This window comes from Rhipicephalus microplus, chromosome 1 (genome assembly GCF_043290135.1).
Source record: "Rhipicephalus microplus isolate Deutch F79 chromosome 1, USDA_Rmic, whole genome shotgun sequence".
NCBI lineage: Eukaryota > Metazoa > Arthropoda > Arachnida > Ixodida > Ixodidae > Rhipicephalus > Rhipicephalus microplus.
Window position 1 is genome coordinate 212,918,538 of NC_134700.1, and position 12,428 is coordinate 212,930,965.

Here is a 12,428-nt window from a genome sequence, read left to right on the forward strand (position 1 = left end):
TGTTGCATAGTGAGGGTATACGTACGGAGGCTGTAAGAGAATGGCGGGTTGTAAACTACATAACCTTGGAATCGGGGCCATCACTACGATAAAATTGCCACCTACATCCACACACATGCACGCTCACACAGACGCATTACTGTCTGACTACAGTGATGCTTGGGAACTATAAAGTGCTAATTTACATATCTGCAATGGTTTCGGATCATTGCATACCTAATTAAAAAGAGTCAATAGCGTTGACAGGGTGATACATGGTCAGGGTCTTATGCTGAACTGTTTTGCCATCGAGGATATTGATGTGAAAAAGGAACTAAAGGAAGGTCGTTATGAAACTGAAGCGCCGCTAAGGGAAGTCTCCAAATGATGGACTTCTTAGCTTCATGTTAATTCAGCGCTATACCTCGCTACCACTGCTATTTAACTCTTTTAGTGGGCAGCAGTTAACGTTAGCTCGGTGTTTTATACCAAATGGATAATTATCGAGAACTGCAGTCCCAATACACCGATCACACAGCTTTTGTTGGCAGCGCAAATTCTTGATGCAGTTTGTTGTGACAAAGAAAAGAAAGAGCCAGGCTTGCGTGGTAAGTGAGTGAGTGAGTGAGTGAGTGAAATAACTTTATTTGGTCCACAATAGACGCGAGTTAACACGTGGTAAGCGCCGTGCAGTCAGTGAAAGTTGGGTTATAGAGCCGGTTATAAACTGTCGTGGGGCTAAAAGTACGTACACAAGCAAAGTATACCACCTATGCCACAAGTAACTTTTGTAAACTGGAGAAGCAGCAACTGAGCCATTATTCGCTATTCCGTAGAAAATCGAGGTATCCACAGGGCATTTTGTGCTATTTGTTAGTGTGGTGGCTGATGACTGTGAAAAGTCATGGCTGCGCCCTAATAATTGTTTAGGTGTAACCTCCCAAATCCTCGATATAGTTACGAGGGGGATTGCACGAAAAGGGCGCGGAAGTCTTAACCATTTGGTGTTTTTTTAACGTGCACTGACGTCACACAGTACACAGGATTACAGTATTTCACCTCTATCAAGATGCGGCTGTGGCAGCGGGTATCGAACCAGCTACCTTTGGGTCAGCAGCCGAACACCATCGCGGTGGACCTGTTTACCTGTTATCTCACACACTCCTAATCAAATCCCGGATACAGTGTCAGCCATGAGGACTGGACAGAGATAGTTTGAACTTTTATCGCGATGCGATACGAAAAATTCGGGCAAGAACTACTTGAGATAAAGATGCAAAGTACTTCCGTAATTATTGTATCGAATGGATATTTCAGAATTGTATTTTTAGCTACTTCGATACCTTTGCGAATTTTCTGTTATAAATCTGTATATTGAAGCAGTAAATGCATTTACACAGAAGTGTTTGTTTTATAATTTCTTAACTTCAACCAACTTTTTGAAAATTTCAATAAAACATCTGTTTGTATCGAGAAGTAGAACTTTTTTGCTCAAGGCATACTGGTTTCATTCCAAAGCAACTTAATGAGATCTATTCGACTGCTTGAGATGACAGCGCTTGACACGACAATGCACTACCAGTGGTTCTCTTTGACACATTTGTAATAATGGGTGTCGCTGCTCGGCTTGCCAACCAGCTGGTGGTAGCCATCTATTTACGATTCGCACTTAGATGCAAATACTACTGTGCAGTCCTACTTTGTCCGAAGCATATTAGTTTTCCTGGTACCGGTTTACCGGACAGGCGTAAAGCAGAAACAACGCCGGTAGCGATATTTCTTTGTGTCGCGTCGTGCTTACATTTAAGACACAAAACTGCAATGATTTCTCAATGTTATTATCTGCTGGCCTAAATAATGTGGTTTAGAAGAGCCCAAAAAGACTTAATCAAGCACCTTTTGTGCGCTGTTTCATCAAGGATCACGAACCCGCAACTACAGCCCATCTATACATATTAAGTAGCATTCGTTAGCAACGTATTCACCAACGTGCATAATGTGTTCCATCCATGGCACATCAAGATTCACAAGGAAGAGTAAAACAAAGCGTCTTGGGGTGTTTATGAAGCCGCCATGCGCACTTCCAGTTGACTGTCGCCCTGGCAGAAAACGAGTCTCATCTCGTCGAGCCGACCTTCGCCTCCTGACCGAGACCTGTTTTTGCGAGGGACGACGACTTGGACGAGGATCGACGCCACCGCAAAATGCGGATACGAACCCTAGGTGGTCGAAATTTCCGGAGCCCTCCATAACAGCGTCTCTCATAATCATATGGTGGTTTTGGGACGTTAAATCCCACATATCAATCAATCAATCAATCAATCAATCAATCAATCAATCAATCAATCAAATGCGGATGCGACCAATGAATAGGCGCGCCCCCGAGCCCCTCCTGGAGACGCGTCAAACCCGCTATTGATTCTACCAATGAGCTGTGGACGCCTTCAGTCGCCATGTTCTGGTCCACATAGGTCGGCGAACTCACTCGCGTGTTGACTCAAACTCACTCAGACTCAGGTCGAGCCGTGAGTCTAAGCGAGCCCGGGTGAGTTACGTCTTGGCGAGTTTGAGTACAACTGGATCGCGTTGAAAAAAGTTTTCGTGAGTGTGAGTTCTAGTGAGTTCGGCCCAGGAAAAGTTTGGTGAGTGCAAGTCCAAAGCGCAATATATGCGTTCTGAGTGAGTCTCAGTGAGGGCCACTTTCTTTTTTTTTTTTTGTCGATCTATCCTCCTCAGTGAGCTCACTCCTCCACAGAAGGACAAATAATGACACAGTTGATGCTGTCATACTTCATAAAACAAATGTGATTTATGGCGTAGTGGGTACCTTGCAAGTGTAGTTTTATCATTTGTCCCGTGATAGTTCACAACAGGCCCCAGAGAGGCCACTCTGCTAGCTTTCGCCGAGACTGGGCTGCATGTTGCACACCGGGCAGGCCTTTATTAGGATCGTTTCTTGCTTATTAATGTGAAAGCCCTAGATTCATTATCAAACACGAAAATTGAGAGTCGGCGCCTGAGGGATTCAAGAAGACCTAAACAAACTACGCGAGAAGGATGTCGGCGTCAACTCGATTGATGCAAGTATACGAGCGAAACATTTCTTAAAAGCGAAACATTTCTTAGCGAACTTTGGCGACTTTGAGCGTATCTATCTATCTAGCCAGTTACGTTTGGGTGCTCTCGCGGTCACCTCCTTATCTTGGCGTGAACCAAAATTAGCATGGGAGGGTAAGATAGTTTGACAAATATGACGCACTGGTCAAGACATGAGTAATCTAACAATTCTGTCGCGGTCGTCGTCAAACACTTCCCGACAGACCGTGGCACATACTCACGGGTGGGTATGTGCCGCTGCGGGTACGTGCCACAGGTGATTGACACTTGGTGTCTACCCAGGAACGACGAGAACACACGTAGGCAATTTTAACGCGTGAGCCTTAATAAATACCCGACATTGGTAGCGTCGACCCGACGAATGCAAAGAATAAATGTCAGGGTCCCAGCTGGAATCAAACCCAAGCATACTGCGTGGCAATGAAGCATTTACCACAGAGCTACGCCAGGTCTCGGAACTGATTTTCAAATAGACGCTGTAGTCTTCGTGAAACGTCAATAGTGGTTGCAGTGCTGGCTACACAAATATATAAACATTACATATGTACTCCTTTGATAGACGTTAACCCGACGTTACGGGTTAACGTCTATTGTAGTTAGTTGCCATGCGCTGAAGTTGATTTATGTAGCACTGTCGAGGGCCAGCATCTCGCGAGCATCAGCGCGTCATATCAGTTTCTGGTGTGTGAAACATTTGTACATATATTTAGCGTAATTTCATGACGTGTCGCTCAATAAAAAATTGCAATACGGTCACCTTCTCTCCGCATGCTTTTTATAACGTGCATTCTCAGGTATGTGGGATCAATCTGCCAAATTTTTTTTTATGTCAAATGAGGACGTCACTGTAGGGCTCCATCGCTTTGTGACGTCATCGCTGTTTCGCCGACCCTAGTGTTGGTGAAATATCGCAGACCAGTCTGTCACAAATAAATACGGCCTTATTGGACCATCCCCACGTCGCTCCTGCTTTTTACTGTTTCTATTTTTTTTTCGGGGAAACGAGATTTCCTGCAGAGTCAGCCTAAAGTAAAGACGTTATGGCGCGAGCCCTCGTTTAGTGCGCAAAACCGGAACGAAATCAACTCGCGCACACAATATGCAATTTGTTACCCCCGTAATCTTGTTTGCTAAAATCTTCAACAAAGTCCCTTACGAGATACACTTTAGCTTTCTGCTTTCGACGATCCCTTCAACCAACGGAAGTGTTCGTAGTGGTCTTATTTTTTTTCCCCTCTCGTATCCGTCGCTGTCTCACTTTGAGAGCATATCCGGAAATGGGACTTGATCGCCGCCATCAAGGGGCACGGAAGAACCTCAGCTCAATATAGGAAGCAGCAGGGCCTCTGAGTTTGCGCGCGAGTGCCCCTGATAACCGCGGCGAATTCCCCATAGCGTGGCACTCGGGCACGGATCTTCGTTCACGTCACGCACAACGCCCGGAGCAGGCGGAGTCATGCATTAAGACAGGCGACATTTCTGCTCGTCAAGTCGCGGGGGCATCCCTAAATGTATGCCGGATATGCGAGACACTCTCTTCGCATTTGAATATTTTATGCCGGGAAGAATATGCGAACGAAACAGGAACCTTCGACGTACCGTATGGCCAGCACGGGAAACGATTCGCTCTTTGTGTTCACATAGAGTGTGAGGATCATGCGTGAGTACAAACTTGAAAAGCAAAATCTCGGAAACGGCTCGAAATCGAAAAAATTAGAAATGAAAACTCGAAAGTTGATGCTTTTGAAGTAGCAACATCTCAAGAACTTTCTCAAAAAAAAAAAGGACAGCTAATGAGCAGTGTATTTTCGCGAACCGATACAAACACTATTGTCGACGAAAGTTTCCGTCGAACATATAAAATACCGAATGCTCCCAATTTTCGAACAAAGTGGAAATTAAGAATTTGATGGTCCCTCTTTCCGCAAAACGACTAAACTGCATCAAAGGAAGAGAAAAAAGATGACATGAAAATTGATGAGCCATCTCCGACACGACACGCTGGGATCACATACCAACGGCTGTCATGACGAGCATGAGTGCATACCGAGGAAGCACGCAGGCATTTTGGCACACTACAGGAAGCAGGGGAAGTGGAACCCGCCAGCACACAAGAGTCTGAGAAGGAAACAAGCGATGACATGGATTGATTGATTGATTGATTGATTGATTGATTGATATGTGGGGTTTAACGTCCCAAAACCACCATATGATTATGAGAGATGCCGTATTGGAGGGCTCCGGAAATTTAGACCACCTGGGGTTCTTTAACGTGCACCCAAATCTGAGCACATGGGCCTACAACATTTCCGCCTCCATCGGAAATGCAGCCGCCGCAGCCGGGATACGAACCCGCGACCTGCGGGTCAGCAGCCGAGTACCTTAGCCACTAGACCACTGCGGTGGGGCACGATGACATGGAGAAGACTACAAGCCGGAACGTACCTGCGAGGAACATTGATGCACGCTATGTATTCAGGAACGTTCAGGCGGGACTGCAAGTTTAGTCCTCCAGACACGCGCAACACTCTGCGCCACGTGGTGCTGGAGTGTCGCAACAGTCCGGACATACCACCGTCGTCACCGCCAAGTGCAAACGCAAACGAGGAGAAAGAAACGGATAAAGATGAATCATTCGAAGAACAGTGGGAGACTTTGCTGGTGACGCAACACCCTGACAACCAGCTACTACTGGTGAACCGGGCTCGAGCGGCGGCAGCGAGCCATGGCTACCTGGGCTGAGGAGGCCACCCACCTTAGGGCTGAAGTACAAAGGGCCTGGTCCAAATAAAGTTCATTTCATTCATTCAAGGAAGTTAGGCAGCGAATCGGGGTTAACATGCGTGATTTCCTGACTGTTCTCGCTGCCAAGAGCTGATGTAAGGACGACACTAAAACAGGCAAGCACAGGGTGGGGCACTTCGTGCCTGCTTGCTACTCGTCCTTACATCAGTTTTTGACAGCAGGAACAGTCGGGAAGGTGATGAATTTAGCAGCACACGAGCGAGCACCCAAATACATACCATTGCCTCGACAATGCATGCCACGTGTGCCATTCACAAGTATTTCACCTTACGCCTGAATGCAGGTACGCGCATTTCTATATACTATATTTGACCGATGCGCTCACGTGTCATGCTGGTGCGTTAACGTTGCTATATTTGCCTCTGTAGCGTGTGTGAATGAATGGTATTACAGAAGGCGCCCAAAAATGGCTGCGCGGGCGTGTTTGATGCTTCGCAGCCTCGTCAATTTCTCGTAACGACATTCAAGAGTGATTAGCCTCTCGCATAAAAGCACAAAATGGCGGCACCTCCAAAAACCGGAAAGGAACTCGTCACTACATTCAACATATCTCGTTTCAGTAATGAATGACGTCCCTCCAATTGTGCTTATCTTCCCAGTAGCTGTTATCTGTTTGGACAGCGTTGTACCGACTCAATTAGTCTGTCCCCCGGAAGTGCGACTGCTATACGCCGTGCTCTTTTGCTCTCATTTGGCTATCCATAGAACTGACAAGACGATAACCTCAATTGGCAGGCACTTCTGCCAAAGGCTCGTGCGTCATTGAATTCCGGCACGATTCCTCCAAAGAACCACTGGACACTAGCACATAACTTTGCATCAGATGTGCTATCGTAGTATACGAAAAGTTAGAAGTCAAGTTACACGCTTTTACTCCGCGTGACTATTGTGTATGTGGATCACTGCCAGTTCAAGTAGCATGCACGTGCGCTTTCTCTTTTGCCGAGGACAGTCAAGCGTGATAACATGAGGTACCCAGAGGATAATATTTTATATATCAGGCTCCACTTCACCACCCACTACTTCAAACTCTTGAAGTGCGCGTTTGCGGAGATAATAGAGAGTTTTAGTACTGCGTACGCTGCGTACGTGGCGGCGTTGCGTACGTAAGGACGCCACGTTCTGCGTAGTGCGCATGCGCAGACCGCAACGTGCACGTATCGCGTTACGTACGCAGCCGCTACGTACGCACGCATGATATGCGTGCGTGCGTACGTATGAGCTGATCGCGCCGCTCTCGAAAAAAAATTGCCCGCAGCTTCCCTCGGGGGAACACTGAGGAGGATGCGGAGCATATAATTGGTTAACGGGGTGTTAAAGTGCGACTTACTTGGGTCGATGGCTAAATTGGTTAACGTGGTTGTGAAATGGGGTGTTAAATTGCGACTTACTTGGGTCGATGGCTAAATTGGTTAACGTGGTTGTAGGAGGGGGTGTTAAATGAGTGAACACGTACACACGTATGCGAAAGGGCGGCGCTGGTCGAAGGGACGTCGATCATTGTGTTTGTGGATTCGTTGGAATTCATTTCACCGCGACCTTGGACGTCGACGCGCCGTACAAACCAACCGACGAGCGGCAACTGAGCGAGCGAGCGCCAACCTTGAGTATATATACAGCGCGACGGCGCATGCACTGTCAGCTGTCGAATGTTCAAGAAGGGGGAGAAGAGCAACGGCGCATGCGCGCGCGTCAGCTGCTGATGTTCTCGAAGCGCGACGGCGCATGCGCGCGCGTCAGCTGCCGATGTTCTCGAAGCGTGACGGCGCATGCGCGCTACATTATACAGCTAGCGAATGTTCGTGAAGAGGAGAAGCGCACGCGGTGTGTAGAGGAGGAAGGGTGCACAGATGGTGGAGGAGTGAAGCGCGCGCGGTGTGTAGAGGAGGAAGGGATGCACAGATGGTGGAAGAAGGAGGAGGAAGCTTGCGGACGGCGCCGCACTACAAGCCTCGAGTATTAGATGCTCCGCATCTAAAAGTTCGCGACAGCGCCAGACTTCGTTTTGCAAAATGGCGGCAACGAAGGCAAGCACCGACCGGCTCTGTGGCTTAAAATATGGCCGTAATCTGGCTATAACACTTGGATTGGCTCACATTGGCTGTCAACAACACGTGCTTCTATTTTGATCTACCAGATGACGCAACAAGCTTCACGCTCGTTACGTACGCGGGTACTACGGCGTACTAAAAGCCGATTAGTGGCAAACAACGCCACGTAACGCAAGGTGCTTGCGTGATGCGTACGTAGCACCATTCCGCAGTACTAAAACTCTCTATTAGCATCTGCGCGCGTTCAACGCCAGTGAGATGCGCCTTCCGTCCACCGGTATGTAAAAAGGAGTCTGAACAGGTGGCATTGGGGCTTCAAAGGTCGCCAACTGCAGTGCCAGTGCTAGCGTCCTTCTTTTGGATTCTTATTTTACGTCTGTATACTGCCAAAAAGGTACATGTGCTAGCTTTTAGCGAAGCAGAAGTACTTTACCTCGGAAAGGTATTATGAACACGAGAAAACAACAAAGGTCTAGCGCATGACACTGAATAGAGAACGAATACACACGCGTAGAGTTTAGGACTAAATGTTACAGCATAACCTGCGATATTTTCCAAACAAAGCAAAAAAAATTATTACATATGCTGTTGAAACCCTGGAACAGTACAAATCCAACGAAGCAAAGGCAGAAATACAGCCAAAATTCACGATAACAGACAGTGGGCGTGAAAACACAAACACAAGAGAGAACTCGGGTAAATAACACCGTGTCCATGTTTGCACGCTAACCTTCTGTTTACATAAATGGCTCACAACCATCACTAGAACAGGTTTCTGCATAATACTAAGAGGAAGGACAACGTGAGGTAGACGAAGCTGCAAATCGATCTTACAATGTCGGGGTAATCCGAGTGGCTCTGTTGCACTCCGTTAGAAATAGTAGCGGGCCCAAAGAGTGCCATGACTGCAGAGACGTTTCTTCCAGCGCACACGAGGATCACGAGCACAACATGCGTGGCTGCTGGGCAGAAATCAGCGCCGAAGCGTCGCTGCGCTGTCCGGAGTCGAACACGCGCAAGCCGCGCAGATGTCTGCCGCAGGAATCCGCTCGGACAACACGTCCTGTCGTTTTTTCAGCGCTGTGGCCTCAGTGAACGTATCGAGGTAACTATGGCTCAAAAGCCTGGACTCTGGGGTAACACGGGCGCTGCCTCGACACCACACGGCACAGTTGATACCTGCGCCGACGGCAGCTCGCCAGTGCGTTGCTTGTCCTCGACACCCGGCAACAGCGATGTCCAACAGGTTCCCGCGGCGTCGTCAACACTAAACTCTCCCCTACTCCCTCCTTCTCGGCGACCTCTTCCTTTCAATAGGTGGCTTTCGCGCATTCCACATACCTTCCCTTCCGCATGAAGGCTTACGTTAAGCGATTGCCTAATGCGATGCGGATGAATTCGCCGCTAGCGAAAGGGAAGAAAACTCACGTCCTGGCGTAACCTATACCAACGGATAAGGTTTGCTGTCTCTACGTGGCAGCTTCACAGGAATTCCTGAGCTTTTCTCTTCCTTGCACACACACTCGATTTCAATAGCTCACCGACTGCAGATTTAGGGGAAGCGTTCAACTTTAGAGCAGTGTGTAAGCATGTCCAGTAAACCTTGGTACAACAGTGCTGCATGATCGCAGCACAATTGCACGCCCATTTGGCACGAAAAAAACTTTTGAAAACATCATATAATGTATCGTTTGTCAAGAACAATGACCTTACGTTTATGGCAGTGCTAAGATCAATAAACGTACCAATTTCACAATGCTCAAGTCGGTGCAATGAAGTGGGGCTTAAAATAATTGTCATGACTGCTTTTTGAAATGCCGGCACGGAGTTTCAAGCTAACAATAATATCGGGGATTTTACACCCCAAGACCACGATATGATTATGAGAGACGCCGTGGTGAAAGGCTCCAGAAATTTCGACCACCTGGAGCTTTTTAACGTCCACTGACATCGAACAATATACGGGCTCCATCCATATCTCTTGCACAGGGTTGCGACCAACACAGCCGCGATCGAATCCACTGCCCTCTTCTGGTCCACAGGCAAGCACAGTAGCCACTGACCCGTCGCGGCGCACGACGTGAAATGGTATATTTTCGAGCAAGCTGCATTTTCCCTATTTATCTCTATATCTACCGTGTGTCATTTCCGCGAAATAGTAAATAACATGACAGCCCAACAGAGGCACGAATACAACCTACGCTAACTCCTCAGTTCATTTTGCTGCGTTAAATAAAGGGGTTTCGCCGGATAGGTATCGCAACAACGACGTAACAGGAACATTGGTACAAGCAAGGAACTGAATAAAAAGGCATGTCTAATATTCATCTTTATTGCGCAGCCATGTCACAAAGTACGAAATCTTAACTACTTTAAATTGCCAAGTATGGCTGCTTTGGTTTATTTTAATACTAATTCTAGTATACATAGATTGAAAAAGTTGCAGATTTTTCGCAAAGGGGAAGCAATGAACGCGATAGCAACAAATTGGAAGGTCACGCACAGAATGGCAAGTATATCAAAACGTGCCCCTCATTTCTCACGCACAAGTGACGCACGAAACGTATTCACAAGTACAGGTGAACGTGAATAAGCGTCCCAGTTGTTACTTCGCTGTGTCTGAAAAGCGCGACCTTTCGCAACCGGAGACTGTTCAACGATTGCAGTGACCTTTGTGCGCCCGGTAACTGCAACAGAATCGTTCAGGCGAAACCCAAAGGCTAGCGAAAGCGTACGATTCTTCCCACTGCAAGATAAGGGCGCGTGATCTAGCGTACACCCCTTATTACGCGGGCCAACGTACGCGTAAGAGATGAGAGCCGTTACGCGCTCACTGCGCCATCTTGCTGATAATGCTGAAAGTACAATAGTTCCCCACCCCACCTCTCTGAAATGACCGTTAACAGCGGTAAATGGTAGATATAAATGGCTTGCCGTTTAAACGTTGAAGGAAGTACCCCTCGGCGGCTCAGTGGTTAACGCGTCGCGTTCACGACGTGGAGGCCCCCTGTTTGATTCCGCGCACCCGAGTCTTTTTACTGGATTTTTTTCTTTCTTGCGTTTTCACACACACACACACACACACACACACACACACACACACACACACACACACACACACACACACACACACACACACACACACACACACACACACACACACACACACACACACACACACACACACACACACACACACACACACACTCTCTCTCTCTCTCTCTCTCTCTCTCTCTCTCTATATATATATATATATATATATATATATATATATATATATATATATATATATATATATATATATATATATATATATATAAGGTGCATGACATCGACGCCGACGCCGGCGGCGATATCCAGCCGAGAGTATCCATATAACTGCTATCGCAATAAAACAGCGTGATTATTATTATTATTATTAATATTTCCTCAAAACCAGTTTTATATGAATCAGATTTGTGAAATAAATCATCACGAAAGACAGGCTCGGAGAGAGTACAATGCGAGTGCTGAATTACCAACAGATTTATTTGATGAAAGTGCTACGTTCATCGGCTTGAAGCAGGTGTCACGTTTTATAGCCTTAAAATCTTGCTTTGTGTGCTGAGAGGAGCACGCGCAATGGTGTGTTTTAACGAGAGCTGGAAGTGGGCACTTACATGCTAAACTGTTAAAATGTGTCCAAGTGTGATTTAATTATTGCCATCTTTTTCCCCTCTTTTCCCCCTCCTCACCTTTTCATGTCCATTTCTCTTTCCCCAGTTCAGGGCAACAAACCGGATATTTTCTTCTGGTTAACCTCCATGCCTTTCACTGAACCTTATTCCGTCTCTCTCTCTTGCCATGTTGATCTATATAATCTGTATGGTCTGCCCCGTAGTGGTGGTCTATAGTGGTTGAGGTACATGCTGCTGACCCACAGGTCGCGGGATCGAATACCAGCTGCGGTGGCTGCATTTTCGACGGAGGCGAAAATGCTGTAGGCCCGCGTGCTCAGATTTCGATGCACGCTGAAGAGCCCCCGGGGGTCAAACATTCCGGAGCCCTCTACTACGGCGTCTCTCATATTCTCATGATGGTTTTGGGACGTGAAACCCCACATAGCAATCAATCGATCAATCTGTATACTCTGTTCCTGTATTGTTATATCTGTGCCGATTTCGTTAAAGGACCAGTAAACTGACTCCAACTCTTTTTTACACCCTCAAACAAGCTCGCCAATTCGGGCAGTAGACCACTGCGACCACATTTGCTGAATATTACAGCGCGTCGCGTCACACAGATCCTCCATTTCGAAAAATAATCACATTCTTCGCCTGACCAATCCCCGAAGTACGCGCAGTCTGACGAAAGCTTGCTTATGGGCAACGCACGACTGGGCTCGTCGATTCGTTCTTTGCCTTCCGAAACAGCGGCTTGGCTCTGCCGTGACGCAGCTTCTAGCCACGCAGTCTGCATTTGCATTTTTCTGCGCTT

The 12,428-nt window shown here is 47.2% G+C and overlaps 1 protein-coding gene and 1 long non-coding RNA gene across 4 annotated transcripts in view; one reads left to right on the forward strand and one right to left on the reverse strand.

Annotated features, from left to right (window-relative positions):
- The window catches only part of LOC142806517 (uncharacterized), a 484,058-nt gene that overhangs the window by 46,651 nt on the left and 424,979 nt on the right, over positions 1 to 12,428 (forward strand). The gene's annotated exons all lie outside the window — the stretch shown is intronic.
- Positions 1 to 12,428, reverse strand: part of LOC142806428 (putative sodium-dependent excitatory amino acid transporter glt-6) — a 59,048-nt gene that overhangs the window by 26,475 nt on the left and 20,145 nt on the right. Inside the window, exon 1 of one of the 3 annotated variants that reach the window (XM_075891267.1) lies at positions 8,787 to 8,964. The exons of the other annotated variants lie outside the window; for them this stretch is intronic. Within the exon in view, the coding sequence (XP_075747382.1) occupies positions 8,787 to 8,855 (69 nt within the window). The 5' untranslated portion in view covers positions 8,856 to 8,964. Of the gene's footprint in view, positions 1 to 8,786; positions 8,965 to 12,428 lie in introns of those variants that run through there. 3 annotated transcript variants of the gene reach the window in all.